The 23,750-nt window shown below is 43.8% G+C and overlaps 1 protein-coding gene across 12 annotated transcripts in view; it reads left to right on the forward strand.

Moving 5' to 3' along the window:
• The first annotated feature begins 813 nt into the window (after positions 1 to 813).
• The window catches only part of RBPMS (RNA binding protein, mRNA processing factor), a 188,776-nt gene continuing 165,839 nt past the window's right edge, over positions 814 to 23,750 (forward strand). For 6 of the 12 annotated variants that reach the window (XM_028852533.2, XM_028852531.2, XM_028852530.2 and 3 more), the window contains exons 1-2: positions 814 to 1,440; positions 6,766 to 6,834. In XM_028852533.2, the coding sequence (XP_028708366.1) occupies positions 1,375 to 1,440; positions 6,766 to 6,834 (135 nt within the window). In that variant the 5' untranslated portion in view covers positions 814 to 1,374. The remainder of the gene's footprint in view (positions 1,441 to 6,765; positions 6,835 to 23,750) is intronic. The other 6 variants (XM_077943394.1, XM_015145107.3, XM_077943393.1 and 3 more) reach the window with 1 other exon arrangement.

Genomic DNA, 23,750 nt, shown 5'->3' on the forward strand with positions numbered 1-23,750 from the left:
AATATTTATTGAGTGCCTACTATACACCCGGTAGCTCGTTTAAATAGCCGTGGGATTAAAAAGATAAATAGGGTAAGTTTGTGGTTTTTTCTTCCAGGAAGGAGCTTTCTGAAGGGTGAGGGAGAGGCCAAGTAAACAATCCCAGAACAGTCGGGTGAGAGTTGGGAGAGGAGTCGGGGGCCGCGGGACGCCCAGGCAGCGAAGCGGGGAAGGCTCCGGGCGCGTCGCAGGACCCGCGCTGGAGATGGGTTTGAAGCCCTGTCCTGAAAAAGCCGGCCCGGAGGGGGCTGTCCCCAGTATCCCTCGAGTTCTCATCCTGTCATTCAAGCAGCAGGGGAAGAACCGGGTCTGGCTCGGGAAGGGTGGGCTTAGGGCCAGGGGTGCAAATCCCTTGGTAAAAGCCGGCAAACAAAAGTCGCACACATCCCAGCTCCCGGTCCTGGCCCCGGCGGGGCAGGGTCCCCGAAGTCCCGGGGCGCGCAGACGCCGGGGCCCCCGGGGGCCGAGGGAACTGCAGTACCCGACCTCCCCTGCCCTCGGCCTCCAGGGCCCTCGCCCTCCGACCAGCCGCCGAGTCTGGGGCTGGGGTCGCCGCTTCCGCCCGCCGCCCGCGGCCCCTCCCCGGCGCGCGCCATCCGGCCGCCGGCCCCTCCTCCCGCGGGGGGCTCCGTCCCGCGCCCCGTCCCTCCGGGCTGCAGCCGGCAGCCCACGTCCAGGGAGGGCGGAGGGAGGAGGAGAGGCGCGGAGAGGAGGGAGGGGAGAGGGGAGGGAGGAAGACGAGAGAAAGGGAGCTGCTTCCATCCCGGACTTCCCAGAGCCTGCCTGGAGCGCGCACTCAGCGGCTCTCGGGTCCCAGCGTCCCAGCCGCCGCCCGCGCCTCTCCGCCCCGCTCCTCCTCCTCTTCCTCCTCCTCCTCTTCCTCCTCCTCCTCTTCCTCCTCCTCCTCTCTAGGCACCCCCGTCCCCTCCTTCCAGCGGCTGCAGCCCCCAGCCCCAACTCTCTGCGCTTACTCCTGGGACGCGCGTTCTCGCCCCATCCTTTGCTTCCTTCCTTCCTTCTTCCTTCCTCCCCTGGCTCCCGCCCTCCCTATCCAGGTCGCCCTCCCGGGGCCCGATTGTCTCGGTGCCCAGCTCTCGGCCCGCGCCCTGCCCCGTCTCTCCCTCGTACTTCCTGAGTCGCCCGCCGCTGCCGTCGCAGTCTCGCCGCGGGAGCCCCAGCCCGACAGCCACTGCCCCGGCTCCAGCTCCAGCCCCGCAGCCCGCGGCGCCCGCCCGAGGGAGCCCCGGCGCCCGGGGAAGGCTACAGTGGGCGAGCGCGCCCTCGCCCAGCCCCGCGCCCCAGCCCTGCCCGGCCCGGCGAGGAAGGACCGGGAAGATGAACAACGGCGGCAAAGCCGAGAAGGAGAACACCCCGAGCGAGGCCAACCTTCAGGAGGAGGAGGTACTGGGCGGCTCGGTGCAGTGGCGGGGGCGATCCGGGACCCAGTGCGGGCGGCCGGCGGGGCGCGGGCGCGGGCCCGGGGCGCGGCGGTGGAAGGTTTAGGCATGGCCCGTGCCCGGGACGCAGCCCCGCAGTGTGGCCCGGGGAGGGTGGATCTCGGGAAAGTGTGTTTTTGTGTCCACGCGCGTCTGCGGGCCCCAAATTGCGTAACTCTAAGGACTTTTCGGAGACTTTTGTAAGTATAATGCTCAGCTTTGTTTGCCCGGGATTTAAAAAGTGGAACCGAGAGCTGACTCCTGGGTGACCTCAGATGATCGGGACTCGGAGGGTCAGGACTTAGGGCTGGGGCTGGAAATTGTGTGTGGATTCGGGGTAGCGGGGGGGGGCAGTTTAAGGAAGAAACTTGGGGAAAAGTTTTCATTAAAAGATACCTCTGTTCCCTGCCCCCTCCCTTTCCGTGTTAAAAGTTCTTGGTGAAATATCTTTCTAGCCGAGGGTTTTTGGATTAATAGATAACTCATCAGCCACATTCTTCTCTGCTGAGTCAAAGACCCCGAACCTGGGCGGTGAACGCTTGCGAATTTAGGGCCGTGCAGATGAGGGGAGCAGAATAAGAGGGTTAAAAACGCAGCAATTCACCAAATGCTCATCGAGGATACTTTTATAGGACTTTGACTTCTGAGCACGCATTTTGGGTGGTGCGTCTTCACGATGAAAGTTTTGTGACTGCGGAGCGTTCCTTCGGTGGAAACAAAATTGAGTAGATGTAGTCAGAAGGGGAGTCGGACTCAGGAACAAACGTTTCAGAATTCAGTAGTAGGGTATTTGTGGTATCCTACCAAATGACTGTTTCTGCAGGTACATTATCTGGAGTCCAAGAAATTACTTCTGGCGTACTTTTTAATATCACACACAGTTGAGTTCTTAACATTCTAGAGGAACTTGAGAGTGTGTGCAGATGCAGGAAAGTGCATGGCTCAATATGACCCGAAAAGATTCACACAGGTATTGCATCCTGATCTAGGTGAACACAGAAGGTAAACGGATTCTAAAGCGTTAGGACGTTGAGATCATTGTTGAGACACTGTTGTGTGCAAACTTCAATTCTGATAGTGAAACCAAAATTGCAGAGGAATTCATTAATGCATACAAGTTCTCTGCACATTGTCCACTTGGGAAATGGGAACTATTTAGGTGGAGAAGGTAGAGGAGCGAGACTATGCCAAACAGTGCAAAATCGGAGATTTTACTCTCTTACCCAGTTGTATGGTAGTGAAAACCTAGATGAGTTGCAGTCAGTCAAAAATTGCTTTCTCACCCGAGGACATTTTCTATTTTATTATAAAAGACTATTTGAAGAGTTGTTTACATGCATGTTTTCTAATTACAAGTGTAGGAATGCTACTGGCGTTTCTTTTTTCAAAGCAATGGAGAGTTGAATGGTATGTTCTGACTTTTTTTCTTGAACTTTACTGGCTGCTTTGCTATTTATTTTCCCTACCACTTAAAAAATTTTAAAAATAATGCTTTTTTAAATTTGCTTTTTTAGGAATTACTATAGTTAACTAATTCACTTACCATATCAAAATAATTATCGCTTCAGAAATCTTCCTATTTCAGCTAAATGTGCAATCTGTTTGCTTCTCAGGGTTAGAATATTATATCAAACCATCTTTATTTACCCAGTTGAGAAAACTTTTTTTTTTTCCTTTTGGTGGGTAGCAAAAGAGGTTCAATGTCCTAAAAATCATACCCACTTAAAATTAAGTATAGAAAAGGCACATTTTTCCGCTTGACCCATCTTAACAGCTGCCAGGACCGAGGGATTGCCTGCCCTGTTCCTGGACGCTCCTCTGTCCTTGCGAGGTTGTGTGTAATAATTGCTGTATAATCGCGGACCATTGCAGTATGGTTGCTGCCTCTTACTTGTCCTGTTACCTGACAGTGTTCTTTTTCAGGTAGGAATGGCATGTGGCTCTAGAAAGTATGGATATTTTTAGCAAAACACTTGTTATGTAAAAAATAAGGGGACTGGTAGGAAGATTTCAGAACCTAAGTTGTCCAAGAGATGTCGTGTACAAAACAGATAAGACTGTGAAGAGAGGGGGTTTATAATGTCAGAAATTCAGGAAAAGAAACTAAGGTGGCCTGAATGATCCGGGTAATTTTGCCTTAATTTCCTATTTTTGGTTTATATTTTGTTCTTGAAAAACTCTTACCCTCTTTTTTGGTTTTTTTCTTTCTAACCCTGAAAGCCACAATTAAAATAAATAGGGTATTTGGTAAGTGCCATTAATGAGCCCGGCATTACACAAAACCACTACATTGACCCTTTCTCTGCCCACCCATCGCATCAGCAACTTGCTCTTAAACACATTTAAAAACCTTGGCAGTGGACTCCGGTAAACAGAACACACACATACAACATATATATATATATATACACACACACACATAATGACAAGAGAGGAAAAATGTGTTTTGTTGTAATTTCTGGTGGCCATTGAACTGACATGGAAAAATGAGTCCAATCGTCATTAAGGGAAAATAGTTTATTTCACAGATCATGAGGGTGATTTCGGCTTTCTCCACATTGAATCCAGGTTTGTTTTTTTCTGTGTTTCTAGTTTTGAAATGAATTCCTTTTATCAACTAGTGTATTTTAGCGCTTTTGAGAGTTTCTAATGCTTACCCTGAAATAATTGGTTCTAATTGTATAGAATGAACAGTTCAGGATCTAAGAAAATTTTTGCAGCTTTTTAGGGTTGGACGTTTTTGAGAACTTGGGCAGAACGTGTATTAATACTTCTACTTTAGATAGCATTGAAAACTTTGAGGAAAAATAATTTTAGGATTTGGCTAGCCAGTTGTGTAAGAGAGATGATACATTTAGCTTTCTGGTTTTTAATGTATTATTACATTAAATACGTGTATAATACACGTAAAATGTATTATGCGTGTGTGTCCCCTAAGCAAGTTGTCCTGTAAAGACTAATCAGTTGTCAAAATCTCAGATTTACAAGGTTTGTTTATATATGTTTAGAGTATCATACCATTTCTTATATTTTACAATTCATAAAATGATTCCTAGAATTTCTCTAATTTTGCAATCAGACTTTATAAAAATTAATATATAAGTAATAGATCCATAATTGTCTTGGCTAATCAGTTATAATTTGAGTTTAAAGTATTTTCAAATATATGAAGACCTTTTCTGTCTTATAGCTAGAAGTAACTTATTTGTTGGTCACTGAATTTTCAAGATAGAAATTTAGATTAAATATGTGATTTGGTTTTTATTTCTACTTTTATGCATGTAATTGAGTACTTTTCAGGCCGATTATAAAACATCTTTAAAAGGCCTTTTATTATATTGAAGCTCTGGTGTTAATTTCTCCTTAAATTGCTTTGAATTGACTTGTACTTATAGTAAAACTAAAGAAGCAAAAAACATGGAAGTGTTGGAATATTGATCAAAAAGATGTGCAGAAATCATATAAAGTCAGTTCTTCAGAGGTTAATGTAAACCTTTACTTTGCATTCCTTCTTTTAAAGTGTTTACTAATTTTGCCAAAATATTGGGGTTGTAAAGAAAATTGTTTCTTACAGTTGCTACAGAGAGGGTAATGTCAGTATCAGGCAACCTCAAATTTTCATTGAGCATTAAAGTCAGTCTACATTATGACTTCAGGAAGGTACAGAATGGTTTTATACAATTTAACCAAGATTGGGGATCTCTGTTATTCCGAGTCCAATAGTCCAATTCAATGCAATAAACATATATTTCAGTTGTAGAATAGGATTTGGTGACAACTGATGCTCCATGACCCCTGCCAGTACGGCATGCACTTTTGAGTTATTTTTTCAGTAGCGGTTTAAACATTTCCCTGATAAACCCTTGTGTGTGTCTGCAGGCTTCTTCGTTGCCAGTGGCGTTTAGTTTTCAGATGGGTAGTTTAGAAGGGATGGAAGCTCTTTTCTGGAGATGCTTTCATATGATTTTTGTAGGTTCATATTAATTTTTGCTTTACAGATGAAAGTGTTCAGTGCTGGTGATAAGGCAATAAAGTGGGTACTTTTGTGCAGAGCAGTGGTGATATAAATTAGTGCAGCTTTTCAGAAAGGACTGACACTGTCAAAATGTGTTCAGGCCCTTTGATTTAGTACTTTTATTTTTAGAAATTTACCCTAAGGAAACAGTATCAAAGATTTATATATAGGAATGATTTTTGCAGAGTGACTTATGACAGTGACAATTCAGAGGCACTCTGTATCTAACATACAGAAATTGCTAACGAAATCATTGTGTAATTCTAGAAGGGGAATATTACACATCCACTAAAGGTTCCGTTTTTAAAGAGAAAAATACATGGGTTATAAAATATGTATTATATATAAATACATATTTGTTATGTATTATACATATGTAGTTACATACTATTTTCTGTGTTCTGGAGGTCAGAAACCTGAAGTCAAGGTGTTGGCAGGGCCACCATGCTCTCTAAAGGCTGGAGAGGAGAACCTGTCCTTACCTCTGAGCTTCAGTGACTCCAGACATTCTGAAGACTATATTTGTATTCTCATGTTGTAATATTAAATGAAAAGAACTGATTTTAAAGTTTTATACTGTGTGATGCCAGTTCTCCAATAAGTATATATTCATAAAACCAAACATTAATAAAATGTATCTGATAGATTACAGATCATTGCTATTTACTTTCTGATGCTTTTCAGTGTTTAAGTTTTCTAAAATGACCATGTGAACAAAAAGAATTAAATGTTTTTGCTTTGAGGGTTTCCTTGAAATTGTGATATTCACAAAACCAAGGTTGGTCACGTTTAGTTTTGCTCACAAGCCTAGTGGCGACAATCAGGCCTGCCTTGTTCCTCAGACATAGTGTTCCTTACTACTATTAGTATTTCTCTTACTCATTGCCTTATCCTGATTATGTTAGTGATCTTCAGCTGCTCTGCTGTTGTGATGCTCTTCCAGAGTCCATCCTTACACTATACTGCTGGGCCCTCCAATGCCACGAATCCTTCAGTGCTACTTGGTACTCCACAAAGTCAAGTGCGCACATGGCTTTTGGGATTGCCCTCACCTACCTGTATACTGTGATCCCTTTGCTTCAGCCTCGGTCGTCGTCTTCTGTTTTCTTAATCTAGTCTGAGCTGCTTTCAAGCCAGGATTCAAGTTTTTCAGCCTACATTTTTGCAAGATCCCCCTTGCCTGAATGTCCCATCCCATAGAGATGATTTTTCTTTAGAATTTCAGTAAATTACATTCTGTTATGTCCATTTAACTCCTGGTTATTATTTTTTCAGGTATTTGTTTTGTATGGGTCTATGCCATTTTACAGTATTCTCAATGTTCAACACCTACCCCGGCACCAGGTAAATCCCCTCTGTACACATCCACACTTACATATATACACATATATGATTCTTTGTAAATGTATATGAAATAGCCTTATCGGTGAGGTTGGTGATTATGAGTTTGTATAGGTAATCTGTTAAGAAGCAGCCACTCGTTTAATGTTGAGGATCCCTTCTGCACTCTGCACTGGGAGTTAGAGAAGGCGTGGATGGATCGGCTGGAAAATTACTTCCATCCCTTTGTCATCAGGAGCCTCCATTTGCCAGCACAGGTGAGCCTGCCTGGTCCATCAGATAGCCACTGTCAGTGTGGGACTGCTTGTCCCAAGGTGCATTTGAATTTTCACCATTAGAATTTGGTTTCTGCTGTGGAATTCCATTTGACCTTTTGGATGAGGGCTTCTAGAAACCTTGGTTAGGTGGAAGAGCACGGAGCTCCCTGTGTTCCCAAACAAGCCTGCTCTGTGTGACAGCCACTTTGGAATGTTTGTGTTCAGTTTCATTTGGCACCTTAGTGTCTGCCTGGGGGTAGGGGAAAGGGAATGCAAATGTTCCTCTTGAACAGTGCTTGCTTTGGTCAAAGAAAAAAACTTAGGAAGGAATGAGGAGAATGAACCTTAATAGCTGGTGCAGAAGTGGCTGCATAGCTCAGTGGGCTTGAGGCCATCTGGGACCAGGTATTTAAAATGGATGCTATGTTGGTATGAAGGTGTCAGTTCCATGCCACTGGTGGGGATGAGCTTATTTGTCATATGGGGATAACTCCTTGCACTCATATTCCTATCTTTAAAAGTGTACCAGGAGATTATTTTAAACAATTTTAATGCCCTGTATTGTGTCTGTTTGGGGGTGGAGGTGGGAGGTCCTTGATAGTATCTGAAACGTGAAGCTGAGTAAAGGGGATATGTTTGTGGTATCAGAAGAAAGCTGCCTGGCTTGTCAGTGTTGCCGATAGCAGGAAAAAGGAAATACTGAAATCTTTAGCCTGCAGAATTGTCAGAAATCTTTTTATCTTTTCACTAAATAAATAATTACCGCCTTTTATTGGGTATTTACTATGTGCCAAGCACTCTTCATGTATGATCTTATTTCAGCCTCACAACAAGCTGATGAAGGGATGATGATGATTGTGTTCCTTTGATGGGGAAGTGGCTGAAGCAGTGAAAAGCTATGGAGCCAGGGTCTTCATGTGCAGATTCTAGGGATGCCAAGATCTGAGGGAGGCAGTTCCTGTCTGAAAGTGGCTCACAGTTTAATGGTGATGCCTCTGTATAAGCAAACAGGTGGATAACCAAGCACGGGATTCAAGTAGAGGTAGTTGTTTGAGTTGAGCACGGCCAACCCTGCAAGGGAAGGGATGGAGCTGTGTCATAGAAAGCTTTAAAGAAGTTTGAAGAGTCTCTTCTTTAAAGACGACATACGAGCTAAACCTCAGTTAAGATTCTAACTGATGAGAAAAGGATTCAGACAGTGGGGAAAAGATGGACTAGGCAAGGAATTCGCGCTGTGAATGAACACAGGCTTCAAAAGACCCTTTTGGGGAAGAGCAAGCAAGGCATGGCAGGAGAGAAGAAGGGGAGGGAAGAAGGGGGAGGGGGCATTGGCCCACAGTGGGTAGAGGAGCTGCCTCTGCACTAGGGAATTGGACTCTGTCCTCTGATGGGGCACCGGGGTGGATGTGCTCCAGAAGGCAGCATTCTAGGATGTCCCAGTGGGCAGGGGGATGCGGCGAATTTTGGAAAAGTTGTTGAGAACCATTCTTGCAGTGAGGTTTCTGCTGCAAGAGCCCTGGTCTCAAAGTGAGGCAGCAGCCTGGCCATGACAGCTGAGGCAGAGATGCCAGGTGTTCGGGGCCTTGATAACTGTCAGATGTGCGGGAGAGAAAGCAGGAGACAGCCTGGCAGCCTCTTGGGTTTCTCCTTCAGGTGACTAGCTAAGTGGCGGTTGTATTTGTAGGAATAGAAAATAGAGATGGGGAAAGGGTAAGAAAAGAAGGTACCTAAGAGATGAAGATGTTATTGAGTCTGGGGTGCAAAGGAGAGGGTCTGATCTTGAAATGCAATTTTCAGAACAATTCAAGAACATGGAGCTGATAATTGAAAATGTGCATACTGGGAGTGAGTACCCAGAAAATGGAATTCATACTTTTTAGGAAACCTTGTGAGGGTTAGCAAGGAAAGAGATACAAAATTTAGTGAAAATTTGGAGTAATGTTAAAAAGTGTTTGAGAAAGGGAGAGAATTGAAAATAATCAGGAAAAATGGGGAAACTTAAAAAAATTAATTTAGGAACATAAAAATGTATTACATATAATCTGCCTGTTTCTGAAGGGTTTGGTATACTTAGCCATTGGAAAGCCTGAAGGGGAGCTTAGAAAAATCTGGTATATGGTATTTCTCATATGCTTTTTTTTGCTTTGATCAAAACTCAGGAATCTGTTTATCTCTCAAACTTGCCATTAATTCCCAGGCTTTTACTTCTCCAACTCTTCATTTGCCAACCCTGCACCTAAAAGGAAAGATCAAGCTACCATAAAATCTGGAGAGGCGTGAGTTTTTTTTACAGGATAAAATTTCTAAGTTGCTTTTATCTTTTTTGACTTTATTGGGGAAAAAGAAGAGTAGGATGAGCTTTTGGTCAGCAGCCCAAAGACATCTAATCTGTGGGTCATATTTTCATTTTCTTCTTTTTTTTTCTTTTGAGATGGAGTCGAGTGCAGTGGTGCCATCTCACTGCAATCTCTGCTACCTGGATTCAAGCAATTCTCCTGCCTTAGCCTCCTGAGTAGCTGGGACTACAGGCACACACCACCACACCTAGCTAATTTTTGTATTTTTAGTAGAGACGGAGATTTCACCATGTTGGTCAGGTTGGTCTCAAACTCTTGACCTCAGGTGATCCACCCGCCTCGGCCTCCCAAAGTACTGGGATTACAGGCATGACTCATGCCCGGCCATATTTTCATTTTATTCAATTTATACTTTAAAAATTTGCTGCCTTTTTCAGCCCAGCTAAGTGTCAGCTCAAAGTAGTCCAGGAACTTAAAAAGAAAACAACTTGCATTTGTGTTTCTCTTAGGTTTTAACTCTGCTGCACCTATTATGGTGCATGTTGTGTAAATGCTAAAGAGAAAAAGGAAATGGCAGTAATAAATGCCAATCGCACCAGGAAGATGGATTCAAATTCCAGGTTGTAATACAGTATTGTTAACACAAATTTAAAATGCAAAGGGAATGTTTAGGCAGTTCCATTGTGTCAGCCTTTAGGATTTTGCAAAGGTATGAGACATCTGAGAATCTCCAAAATGAGGTCTGGCTCACCAACCTCTGCAAATAAGTTATAGGACAACTTTACTTTTAATTAAGTTTTATTTCTCATGACTTGATTTTTTTGTGACGTTCCTCTGAATATCCCAGATCCTCGTGTCGCTGGGGTAGATAGGCTGGCAGTGGCCAACGCTGTTCTAAGAGAAATCCTAAAGACTACCCATTTTTTTTTTCTTGAATCCACAGGATCCTGTTTTGTGAAAATTCCTCTTACGCCCACCTATAGGATAGACAGTGGAGGCCCCCCTGGGAGAAAGTGTACACAGAAAGTGCTATCTAATTACAGAAGCAGCAGAATTTCCTTTGTGCTCAGAGGGGAAGTGCTACAAAAGTGTAATTACTTTACCCAGCATGTGTGATTTACGGGACTTAAAATGTGTGAGTTTCCAAAGAGGCATCTGTTTTTAAATACAGTATCCCTCCCAGCCAGGCAGGATGTGTTTGGGGAGGTGGGAGTGAGGACATGCACTTCCGTCCTGTGCCTGCTGCAGGATGCCTGGTGACGGGACTGAAACCGCTGGTACTTGCTGCCCCTCAGGGTCTTGCTTATCTGAGTAGAAGGAAGAAAATCAGCAAAGGGCTGGAATCTAGTCAGGTACTCCCAGACCGATCATCCACTGCTTTCCTCTTACCTTCCCACACCGAATTCTTTTTCCAGGACCTCCAAGACTTTTCCCAGTAATAAGTAAAATAATTATTAGAGTGAACCCTGAGACCATTCTTAACATTTCTTTTTCTTTTCTTTTCTTTTCTTTTTTACCTGTTTTTATTTGAGATGGAGTCTTGTGGTGTTGCCCAGGCTGGTCTTAAACTCCTGGGTTCAAGCGATCCTCCTGCCTCGGCCTCCCAAAGTGCTGGGATTACAGAGGAGACCATTTTTGTTGCGCAAATTTCCTTGTCAGTCTTCTCCTAATATGCATAAGAAAATCAGTAGGATCACTGATCTTGAAGATCAGGTGCAGTGACTGGGCCGGGTGGCTCACACTTAGCACTTCATGAGGCTAGCGCTTTAGGAGGCTGAGGCAGGCAGATCAGTTGAGCCCAGGAGTTCGAGACCAGCCGGGGCAACACAGCAAAACCCCATCTCTGCAAAAAAGTTAGCCAGGCATGGTGGCGTGTGCCTGTAGTCCCAGCTACTTAGGAGGCTGAAGTGGGAGGATTGCCTGAGCTTGGGGAGGTTGGGGCTGCTGTGAGCCATGATCGCATCATTGCACTCCAGCTTGGACAAAGTGAGACTCAGTTTCCAAAAAAAAAAAAGACCAGGTGCATATCCAGATGTAATCAAACCTGTAAAAACACTTAACGGATTTTGCATATTAATGGATGGATTAAACATTTATGGAGCTGGTGTCTACTCTGCTTTTAACATTGCTCTTTGACAAACCATGTGAAGTGTTGCCATCCCATGTTTTGGGATAAGAAAGCTGAGGCTCTGAGAGATTAAGTAATTGGTCTGAGGTTTTACAGCTGGTGGATAGGAGCTTAAAATTCTCCAGTGGCATATGAGGTTCATGTGATCCGGGCCCTGCTGGTTTCTCTGACCTCATCTGCCAAGAATCACAGCCTCATTCATTATGCTCCAGCTGCCTGGGCTTTCGCTAGGTGTCTCCAACTTGCCAAACTTGTTCCTGCCTCAGGGCCTTTGTGCAAGCCATTCTGTGTGCCCGGAAAGCCCTACACTCAGACTTACCAGCCTCATCCTTGCCATTCATTTAGATCTCAATTCAGATGTCACCCCAGAGAGACCTTTGACCTCCAAGTTTAAAGCAGGCCTATATTCCCAACCCTTTTATTTTCCAAATAGTACTTCTTACCTCCTGACATTGCCTTATATGCTTATTGTACTTTCCTGGTACCCTTGGAATGTACCTCCCTGGCAGCAGAGACTTGCCCGCCTTGTTTAACACTGTGCAAACCTCAGGTGCCTAGGACGATGCCCAGAACTGTCCAATACGTTTTTTTTTTTTTTTTTGGTGAATTGACTAGAATGTAAATCTGCTTGACAAAGACCAAAGCCTGTCCGATACACAGTGTCATCATAAACCTTTTTCAGCAGTTTTCAGGTTAAACTTTGTATTTCTGCCTTGAAGATGATCATTGCTGGTCCCCATCCCCACTTTATTACAAACAAAACCACAGTTGTCATCTCGCATCCTTTAAGCTGGAAGTGTTGTTCAGAAGGTAAGTGATAAAGCCCTTGTAGGGGAATGCAGCAGTTTTTCACACGTAAACGAATCCTTCCTTTTGTCCTCTTAGAATGGGAAACCTATTACAAATTCCACAGAACCAGGAGAGGGATGTAGGTCTGGTGTATAGGGAATGCGAAAGTACAAGTAGGGCAAGGTGAATTTGATTCCTGTTTTCCAGATGTGACTGTTAGCTTGTTAGGGTTACTGTTAATAACCCAGGTGGAATTGATTTGGAGATAGACTTACCACTTCTGATCCTGTGATTGGGTCTAGCCTCCAGCTCAATATACCTTCCTCAATTTGCCTACAAGAGGAAAAAGATCTGAAGCTCAGCATAATGCTGGCTTTAGCCGGAAGAATCCAGCCTTTAAGCCATCTACATGTGTAGCCATGAAGGACCTTCTAATCTGCCTTGTGAGCCTTTATGGGGCCACCTCACAGCCACAATTTATGCCCATGTGTGTCAGCCTCACCGACTCAGGAGCTGTTTCTATTCATTGTAAAGCAGACCAGATGACATTTCAGGATGAAAGAAATAGAAGTCGTCATTACATAGGGCATCAGGCTAACAAGTCACCTGTTAGTGGAGCAGACTAGTTAGTGCACTGATGAAAATGCAGACCATTGGATTATCCTCATTTATAGCATTTATGTCACACTTGACCTTCAACAAACTTGGTTAACTTTACCATCATCCGTTACCTGATAGTCTTAGAACCAATAGTATATAAATCCTTATAGAAGTTAGTTCTTGACCAATCAATTCATGAGTATTCTTTTTTCTCTCTCATTATCTCATCTTTGTTTCTGAGGGATCTAGGACAAGCCACTGAAGCTGCTTGTCTTTGACAAGTCATTTTAATCTGTTACCTTAACTAAAAGGTAGGGATTGTATGTATAGACAACGCCTGTTGTGCATTAAAAGAACCGTAAATCTCATTTTTCCACTTTCATTCCGCTTTCCATTTCCCCATTGTGATGCAGAAAGCTGCCGTGGCGTGCCAAGACACATCCAGGGTGGGCTGTTTGGGGGGAATGGTTTTAATTTTAAGCCTTTTAAGTGAAAACCCTTAGACCTTGCCTCTGTTTTGTTAAATTACGATTCTAACAAAATAAGCCAAAATGAGTGAAGCACTAGACTTTGGAAACTCTTTCCTGTATATTTGAAAAGATCTTCTTGAGACTGCTTTCCTTACCTGAAGTTGTTTTGTTTTTTTCCTAAGCAAATGAGTGCCTCTCCTTGAGAACTGGGTGGGAGTCTCTGGGTGTGAGAGAACGGCAGGAAATGACCCTTTCTAAACAAAAGGACTCTTTAAGGCCTATCCTGAGTCTTTGTGTTTTGAGGAGGGGTTATGCAGAAAACCAGAGCTAGGAAATGAATCGCTGCATTAGCCATTCGAATGGGGGAAGGGAGAAGGGAGAACATTGTCTCCCTGCACGCCCTCCCAAGTATCTAATACCAGGGGACACGTACTGTGAGATCCAAAGAAGTGCAAAAAAGACCCTGGGAGCCGAGGTAGTTCTTCAGGAGTGCGTGGCTTCAAGTCCCCTATAGGAAAGAAAGAACCAGGTTGGGCAGAATGATACCCAATGTGATGTTCTGGGCATCAGCTTTAACCTGGGCTTTCAGAATTTGTTTGAAAAAGCTCATGACCAACAGAATGCAGAAGTAAGTACAAAATGAAGAAAGTATGAGAGGGGTTTTGTAGGATCTATTTGTCATATGTATTTTTTTTTTTTTTCTCGCTCTGTCATCCAGCCTGGAGTGTAGTGGTGTGATCTCAGCACACTGCAACCTCTGCCTTCTGGGTTCAAGCGATTCTCCTGACTCAGCCTTCTGATTAGCTGGAGTTACAGGTGCCTGCCACCGTGCCCGGCTAATTTTTTTTAATTTTTAGTAGAGATGAGGTTTCACTATGTTGGCCAGGCTAGTCTTGAACTCTGCTGATCTCAAGTGATCCGCCCACCTTGGCCTCCCAAAGTGCTGAGATTACAGTGCCTGGCCCGTATATATGTTTGTGATAGATTTACTATATATACCTTTATGATCTGTTTATCCATAGGTAGAAGTTAGAGTGTTATGATTTTCTAATAAATACCCAGTAAATAAATCAAAGATTTGAATTGCTGTGTTAATGAGAAAATGAACTTTGAGGAATGCAGGTCCCTTTAAATGATCAGGTCCAGAGGGACTTTAAAATGAGACCACAGTCACGTCCTACTCCCCCCAGAGCTACATATTCACCTCTCTGTGTTCACTGTTTGTTGTTGCTACAAGTAGCTGTAAATTAACCTAATAATGCCACACTGGACATTGTAACTCACTCTATAGTTTAACAATGTAGATAGCCAATCACTAATCAGTGTAATTTGTGTAAACCAATGAGAATTCCTGGTAAACAACTTTATATCAGCCCACTCACTTGTCCCTCCTCCTTTTTTTTTTTTTTTTTTTTGCCTTTAAAAAGCCACTTGTAACTGATTTTTAATTGGAATGTATATTCAGGGCACCCATGCTCCTGGGTTGCAATCTTCAAGCTTGGCCGAAATAAACTCTATATTAATTTTGCCTCACCTTTTATGGTGCTATCAACTTCTTTTCTAAATCTAAGCTGAAGAGGGAATTAGTAATCATTGCTGAGCGAGGTAGTGGGCCTGTGATGAAGAAATGTCGGGCCTTGCCCTGCAGTGGAATGTTCCCTCCTCTCCTCACTTCAAAGTGACCATTCATTGTATCAGTATTTGCGCAAGGCGATCCCAGATTTAAAATGCTAGAAAAGGGGATAGGTCTTATCAAAATTATTTTGCTTTTATAAATTCTTGCTGTCTTGGAGCGATGAACTTCTCTGCTCTTCCAGGGACACTGCAGTTTTTTTTCAAGGAATATAAATCACTAATAATTAGAAACACACGTCTTGTTGAAAATAGTTTTGTGGTTTACTTTGTTTTCAGAACTTGAAAACGACAAACGTCTTTTCTAAGAAAAAGCATTGTTTGTTACACCACCACTGTTTGTAGGCTTTTCATTGTAACTATTTTTAGAAAGACTGGCTCATGTGTTTGGTGGGGACTGTGTGTTGAGGGTAGGGGGCTGGTTTATTTACTTCACAGCACCAGATGCTTTACAGAATTGAAGATAAGATTAAAGCTGCAACTCAGATCCCATTATGAAAGAGTTTTGTTTATATATTAAAGGCTTGGAAGACTCTTTATCTTAGATATGAAGCCAGCAGTGCAGTATTCAAAAGAGATGTGATTATTTTAAGTTCCAGAGTTGATAGGGAAAAGTTATTCTCACTGAAAATCCCAGTGTCTGAAGTGTTGGTAGGTTTTCTTCATTTTCTTTTTTTTTTTTTTTGAGACAGAGTCTTGCTGTGTTGCCCACGCTAGAGTGCAGTGGTGTACCTCTGCCTCCCAGGTTGAAGCAATTGTCCTGCCTCAGCCTCCGAGTAGCTGGGACTACAGGCGCATGCCACCACCCCCAGCTAACTCTTGTATTTTTAGTAGAGACGGGGTTTCACTCTGTTGGTCAGGCTGGTGTTGAACTCCTGACCTCAGGTGATCTGCCTGCCTCGGCCTCCCAGAGTGCTAGGATTACACACGTGAGTCGCTGCACCCGGCCATTTTCTTCATTTCTTTTTTTTGGGGCGGGGGGGGATGAAGTCTTGCTGTATTTCCCAGGCTGGAGTGCAGTGGTGCGATCTCACCTCATTGTAACCTCCGCCTTGGGTATTCAAGCTGTTCTGCTTCAGCCTCCCAAGTAGCTGGAATTACAGGCACATGCCACCACACCTGGGTAATTTTTTTGTATTTTTAGTAGAGATGAGGTTTCACCATGTTGGCCGGGCTGGTCTTGAACCCCTGACCTCAAGTGATTCCCCGCCCCCTCCCCAGCCTCCCAAAGTGCTGGGATTACAGGCCTGAGCTACCATGCCCGGCCCTCATTTTCTTAATACATTGTTTAAACTCCTGATTTGAGAAAGGTTAATGTATAACATAACAATTGGTAAGATACCAATTTACAAATATGGAAATATATATTAATTTAGATTCATTTAGAGGAGGTGGTATATGGTATACAATTGGCATATGTTTTTCATTCTTAAAGTATCAGTTATTTTCCTGTTATTATCTCTGGTAACATTGCTTGTATTTTTGTTGTTGTTGTTGAGACGGAGTCTGGCTCTGTCGCCCAGGCTGGAGTGCAGTGGCATGATCCCTGCTCACTGTAACCTCTGCCTCCAGGGTTCAAGAGATTCTCCTGCCTCAGCCTCCCGAGTACCTGGGACTACAGGTGACTGCCACCACACCCAGCTAATTTTTGTAGTTTTAGCAGAGATGGGGTTTCACTATGTTGACCAGGCTGGTCTCAAACTCCTGACCTCAGGTGATCCACCCACCTTGGCCTCCCAAAGTGCTGGATTACAGGCATGAGCCACCACCCCCAGTCGCATTGATTGTATTTTTAAAAGATAAAAAAAAAAAATAAGTGTGATCCATTCTCTAAGCTGCTCGCCACCATGCAATATTGAGAGTCAGAAGAATGGCTCTCAGATCCTGTGCATTAAGAACTGTTTGTGTATCAGCCTTCTAAAGCATGAATAAGACAACATATGCAGTGGAGACAGTTTTCCTGGGATCATTTGTGGTCGAGATGGATTCAGGAATGTAGTGTGTCTGATTTTATTGGGTGCAGCAACTGCTTTTTCTATAGCTCTTGGTATTCATGTAACTGATGGTTAACCCCGAATCAAAGTGAAAATGTCCTGAGCAGGCATGTTTGTCCATTCTCTCCATGTTCTTAAATCATCAAAGGGAAGTTCTTGCCCTTTGCAAGACCAGCATCTGTTGCCATTTGGTCATAGTGCACCCAGCCTGCTGACTCTGTATCTTCAAAACAAAAACAAAAGCCAGTAGGGAGGGAGCAAAGACTCCAAAGTGCTGTGGGGCTTTGGAATACTGTGAGTTTCTGATTTTGGTAAATGTACATCCAAGATGTTTTAACCATTAACTGTCCCCTCTTCTACATTCCATTAAACCCCACTGGCCTTTAATCAACATGAGAATTTCTCTTGTGATATCCTGGATTGTGATTAGATAGATAGAGGAGTCCTATTGGTGTGAGCTTACCTTGGAGTCAATGGAAAACTGTTATTTTTCCTTTTTTTTGTTTTTTTGAGACGGAGTTTTGCTCTTGTTGCCCAGGCTGGAGTGCAATGGCACCATCTCAGCTCACCACAGCCTCTGCCTCCTGGGTTCAAGCGATTCTCCTGCCTCAGCCTCCGGAGTAGCTGGGATTACAGGCATGCGCCACCACACCTGGCTCATTTTGTATTTTTAGTAGAGACGGGGTTTCTCCATGTTGGTCAGGCTGGTCTCGAACTCCCGACCTCAGGTCATCTGCCCGCCTTGGCCTCCCAAAGAAAAGTGTTTTTCCGTATACTGATACTAAAGTCAGCCCAGGCAAAGCCTGGGTGCTGCTCCGTGCAGGAGACTCAGGAATAGAAATGTAGCAGATTGACCTGGGACCCTCCTCCCTGAAAGAGATGTCAGTACTCTGACATCTCGCCACATAACTCCAAAGCCCTGTACTTTCCAAACTGACATTGCAATCATAGTCTTTAGAACGCTTGCTGTAAATACCTTTCCTCCCTCCCCACACCTAATGGATTAATTTTTAGTCTTATAAATTAGGAAATGTCTCATATAGGGCTGAGATAAAGAGTAAGTGTTATTGTTCATGTAAAGCCCTGAAATAGTTTGCCTTTATCAAAAGCTCTAGGGTATTTTTGCAGGTCTTTCGTTGTACTAAAAATGTGCAGAACTACCTTCTACTCCAGGTGGTCCTCAGCAGAGCTTCTGTGTGGAGCAGAAAGTTTTCTCCTGGGATATTTTTGCCTATTTTAAGCCCTGTCTTACGCTTATTTCTGTTGGTCATTTCTCCCAGCATTTCTTAAAGGAAGGATAGTAATGTATTGCTTCTATTTTAGGGATTAAAAGAATGATAAATGTATGAGGTGTTTAATTCATTTTATATTTTAAATTGAAACTACCAAGATTCATAAGCTGTTTGTTTATCTAATTGGATCACATTGTGTTCGAGTTTCTGTTCACTGTTTTTGTTATTTAAAATACAATCTTAGTTACCCTTTCTCTCCTTACCCCCATTAGCAAACACAAGTAAGCAAAAAAAGATTAAAAAAGGAAACAATTCTATAACTCCCTCACAACCAGTGTTAATACCTCGCTGTCTTTTACATGTTCTTTTCTCTGTGTGTGCACACATGCATCTATTTGAACAAAAGTGAGATCATAATAAGTTTTCCATTTATTTCACTTGAAAGTATGTTATGAACATCTTTGCTTGCCGTTGAATACATTTCTCTCTCTGTTTTTTGATTTGTCATCTTGCTGTGTCCTCCAGGCTGGAGTGCAGTGGCGCAATGCGATCATAGCTCACTGCAGCTTTGAACTGCTGACCTCAAGCGATCCTCACACCTCAGCCTCCCAAGCAGCTGGGACTACAAGTGTGCACCACCACGCCTGGCTAAGTTTTTCTGTTTTTTCTGTAGAGACGCGGTCTCATTATGTTGCCCAGCCTGGTCTCAAGCTCTTGGCCTCAGGTGATCCTCCTGCCTCAACCTCCCAAAGTGTTAGGATTACAGGCATGAGTTTTTGCATCTGGCCAATTGGATACGTTTCTGCAGCCAAATTTTAAATTCTTCCTATTGTGCTATACTATGGATGTGCCTTAATGTATTTGACCCACCCCTTATTATTGGGCTTATTATTGAACATATTTCCAGCTTAAGTGATATAAACAGTGCTGTACATCCTCCTAGCTAAATCTGTGTATACACCCTTAGTGATTTCCTTAGCTTCAACTCTTAGAAGTGGAATTTCTGGGTCAAAGGGCATGCATTCTTTTAAAGATATTTGATGTTTATTGCCAAATCTTCTCTAGAACACTGTACTAACTCCCATTCGTACTAAGATAATCAGCGGGCCCATTCCCTGCATCCTCTGCCCCTGCCATTCAAAAATGTCCGAAGATGGCTCCCTCACTGTGCAGTTTTTCATATTTGTGTTCCATCTGTGATTCACAATTAATATTCCAGCCTCATCTGTACAACACCTGGATGTTACATAGTGACTTTTTTTTAACCTCGTTTGAAGACATATCCCAGTTGTTTCTCATACTTCGCTGGGTACAAAAATGCTTAGCAGATAATTTCTGGGGGTATCATTCTTGTGTCACCATGAAGTGTGTTGATTTTTGTGTGTTAGGTGCTTGCTATATTCTTCTGGCTATTAATGTCTGACGAGGCCAGTATTTCAGGTGTTCTGAGTGCATGTACAGAGTTTGAGTCAGCTCTAACATTTGTCAGGTAGAGCAATAACCACTGCCAGTTAAAACTTTATTTTAGATGCATCCTGATTTCACAGATGTTACAGTGTGGAAACATGTCTCAGAATCGGTGCATATATTATTCTCTTACCTGCTTTTCTGGTCACAAGGTTGGTTTGCTCTTGAGGTGAGAACAGAGACAGTCTGGTCAGTTTGACATAAGTTTTGGTGGACAGTGAGCCAAGTACATCCTTGGAAAGAATTTTATAATTACAGTTGAATCAATAATGCCTTTTTTTTTTTTTTTTTTTGGAGACAGGGTCTCTCTCTGTCACCCAGGGTGTGGAGTGCAGTAGCATGATCAGAGCCCACTGTAACCTCAACCTCCTGGGCTCAAGCGATCCTCCCACCTCAACCTCCTGAGTAGCTGGGACCACAGAGCTATGTCACCACATCCTGCTAATTTTTTTTTTTTTGAGACAAAGTTTCACCCTTGTTACCCAGGATGGAGTGTAGTGGCACCACCTTGGCTCACTGCAACAGCACCATCTTGGCTCACTGCAACCTCCACCTCCCGGGTTCAAGTGATCCACCTGCCTCAGCCTCCCAAATTTCTGGGATTACAGGCTCCTGCCACCATCCCCGGCTAATTGGTCTATTTTTAGTAGAGATGGGGTTTCACCATGTTGGACAGGCTAATCTTGAACACCTGACCTCAGGTGATCCTGAGCCTGCCTCAGCCTCCCAAAGTTCTGGGATTATAGGCATGAGCCACCACGCCTGGCTCACCCTGCTAATTTTTAAATTTTTTTGTGGAGATGGGGTCGCACTCCATTTCTCAGACTTTTCTCCAACTCCTGGCCTCAGGCAATCCTCTTGCCTTGACGTCCCAAAGTGTTGAGACTTACAGGCATGAGCTACCATGCTTTGCCCCACAATGCCTTTTATTAGGTAGAGGCCGTGGTGTATATCTCCTTGTGAAAATGATCCTTTTCCTCCTCCTTCAAATTGAGGACGCTGCCTTGGCGCTCCAGCATGTTGCAGCTCCTTATTACTCAGGATGGAGGAGAGACCATTCAGGGCAATCGCATCTTTCCTGGAGGGGCTGTTTTCCCTGTGGATGCCCACAACATACCGGGAGTCAAATCCTATCTGAGGAGTGTAGCTCCGATCTCCCCGTGTGGGCAGGGCAATCACCATTAACCCCAGCCCACAGGCCTCCTTAATTGTTAACAGACATTCTGAGAAGTGCACGCCCTCCACAAAGCCTACACACATGTGTTCGAGTGTGACTCTAGGAAATGAGCAGATGTAATGGAAACCTCAGTATTGACTCATCCGATTGTTACATATGAGTGGAATTTGCATCTCATTTAGTGTTTATTTCAGTAGATTCCAATTGAGGTCATGGAGTGCTAAATTTATATGCATCATAGCACCTTTCTCAAAGGAATTGGGAACTCTTTTGCAAAATAAAAGATGTCTTCTTTTCCTTTAGCCCTTGGTTTTGTTTGGCAGATGGTGTAGGTGAAGAGAACATTAGTTGTGGAAGAGGTATGTGTGACTCCCTTGGGCATAGTCATTGATATTTGTTAAAGACGGGCTGAGAGTCTGTTTTCTTGGCCTTTCTGGGGGATGGAGAAGTCGTTACTGAGAAGCAGTTTTCTTGCCTTCTTGGAAAGACCTCAGTCAGCACAGGAGACAATGGGAGAATAACTTTGATCCTACTTAAATGGACAACATTGTGTAATATGGGTGGAGAGGGCTTAGAAATTCAGTACGAGATCAGTGTGGACCAGAATAAAAGGCTTTGAGAAAGGAAGGTGGACCTTGAGGAACTGGTAATATTTAAATAGAAATGGGTACTGGGTTAGGAGAGTTTCACCATCAAAAAAGATTGGCAGGCATAGTGGTGTGTGCCTGTAGTCCCATCTACTTGGGAGGCTGAGGTGGGAAGATCGCTTGAGCCCAGGAGGTCAAGTCTGCAGTGAGCTGTGGTCATGTCATTGCACTCTAGCCTGGACAACAGAGTGAGGCCCTATCACTTAAAAAAAAAAAAAAAAGAAAGGTTTGAAAGTAGGAATGAATGTAGCACATTTACAGGAGCAGGGAAAAGCTATCTCTATTACTTTTTGATGAATGAATTGTATGTATTTGGGGATATTTTAAAGAATTTTTAAGTTGGGCACTGTCCTCATGCTTGTAATCCCAGCACTTTGGGAGACTAAGTGGGAGGATTGCTTGAGCCCGGGAGTTCGAGACTAGCCTGGGCAACATGGTAAAACCCTGTCTCTACAAAATATACAAAAATTAGCCAGGTGTGGCGGCGTGCATCTGTAGTCCCGGCTATCAGGAGGCCGAGATGGGAGGATCAGGATCACTTGAGCCCAGGAGGTCAGAGCCACGGTGAGCGATGATTGCGCCACTGCACTCAGCCTGGGCTGCAGAACAGGACCCTGACTCAAAAGGAAAAAAAAAAAAAAAAAAAGAATTATAATTTGTCAATGTCATTGGTTTTCCAATTGGGCCTGTTCCACAGGTGATTGATATACAACCAGGGAAGAAGTTAGACACCTGCAGAACTCAATGCCAGTGAGCTAAGTCTTTTTTTTTTTCCAACTCATTTTGGGTCCTAGGTATGCAAGGCCATGCAAGCTGTTCAGATTACCATACTGGAAAAATAAGGATTTTTTTCTTTGGTTATTCTTCCTTAACTTTCTTTTTTATTCCAGCAGGGTGCAGTGGCTTACTGCAACCTCTGCCTCCTGGGCTCAAGCAATTTTCCCATCTCAGCCTCCCAAAAAGCAGTCGCGTGCCACCAAACCCAGCTAATTTTTGTATTTTTAGTAGAGACGGGGTTTGACCATGTTGCCCAGGCTGGTCTTGAACTCCTGAGCTCAGTGATCGTCCCCGCTCAGCCTCTCAAAGTACTGGGATTACAAGCGTGAGTCACCATGCCCGGCCTTAACTTTCTGGATGAAGCCATTTACTCCATAACTTTGCTTATTTTTTCCTGTTTTTTTTTTTTTTTTTTGGTGGGGGAGTGCTTCTTCATTCTGCCTCTTCAGAACAGCATGGCTGTTTATCAGCCATGGTGACTCTTAGCTGAATGTGTAATTCCTAGATGATCTAGTCATCCCAAAGGTACTCAACTCCTACTTGGATTAGTCCCTGCTGGTGCAGTGAGCAGCAAACAGACATTGTCCTTGATCATCCTGGAAGTTACAGTGTAGTTGGAAGTGTATATTAAACAGTTAAGCACGGATAGATAGAGAATAACAGACTGTAATAAGTGCTAGGGAGGAAGAGTGCAGTCGATGTGAGATCGATAGTTGATGGTCAGGGGACCTTTTTGACTTTATTCTCGGCACTGTTCACATCACTGGGTGTGAACTCGGTCATCTTCACTGTGCTGTGGGGTAGTTATCCACCACCGCTCCTCCCAATAGAGGAGGAACTGAGGCTCAGTGAGTTGAATTAACTTGCCATGGGTCACAGCTAATAAATAACAGAGCCTGGGTTTGAACCCGGTCAGTTAGTTCACAATCCATCAATTTCACTAGACCTCACTGCCAGTTTAGAGGTACTAGAGAAGTTTACTTCAAGGGAACAAGAGTTCTCTTCCTTAGGCCCATATTGCTCAGGATCCTGCCTCCCTAAACAGAAGAGCTTGCAACACAGGACTTGTGTAAGCCTTCGGCGATCAGTAATGTGGAAACTAATCTTGTCAAGATGACCAGTTACAGGATCCCTAGTTTAAGAAAATCTAAATGGCCTTGGGCTTCCTCTTGCCAAAATCTAGTCTTTTCTACTTCTTCCATCCTACCTGTCTAGACCCTTAAGTTAGACCCCCAGAACCTCAATGGACTCTGCCCACCCTTAGTCCATCTAATACGAATGGCAGATTCCTTTTCCAAAGGCGCTACTCTAGCTAGGCACGGTGGCTTATGCCAGCAATTCGGCACTTTGGGAGGCTGAGGCAGGCGGATAACCTGAGGCCAGGAGTTTGAGACCAGCCTGGCGAACATGGCGAAACCCAGTCTCTACTAAAAATACAAAAATTAGCCTAGT

This window comes from Macaca mulatta, chromosome 8 (genome assembly GCF_049350105.2).
Source record: "Macaca mulatta isolate MMU2019108-1 chromosome 8, T2T-MMU8v2.0, whole genome shotgun sequence".
Classification (NCBI taxonomy): Eukaryota; Metazoa; Chordata; class Mammalia; order Primates; family Cercopithecidae; genus Macaca; species Macaca mulatta.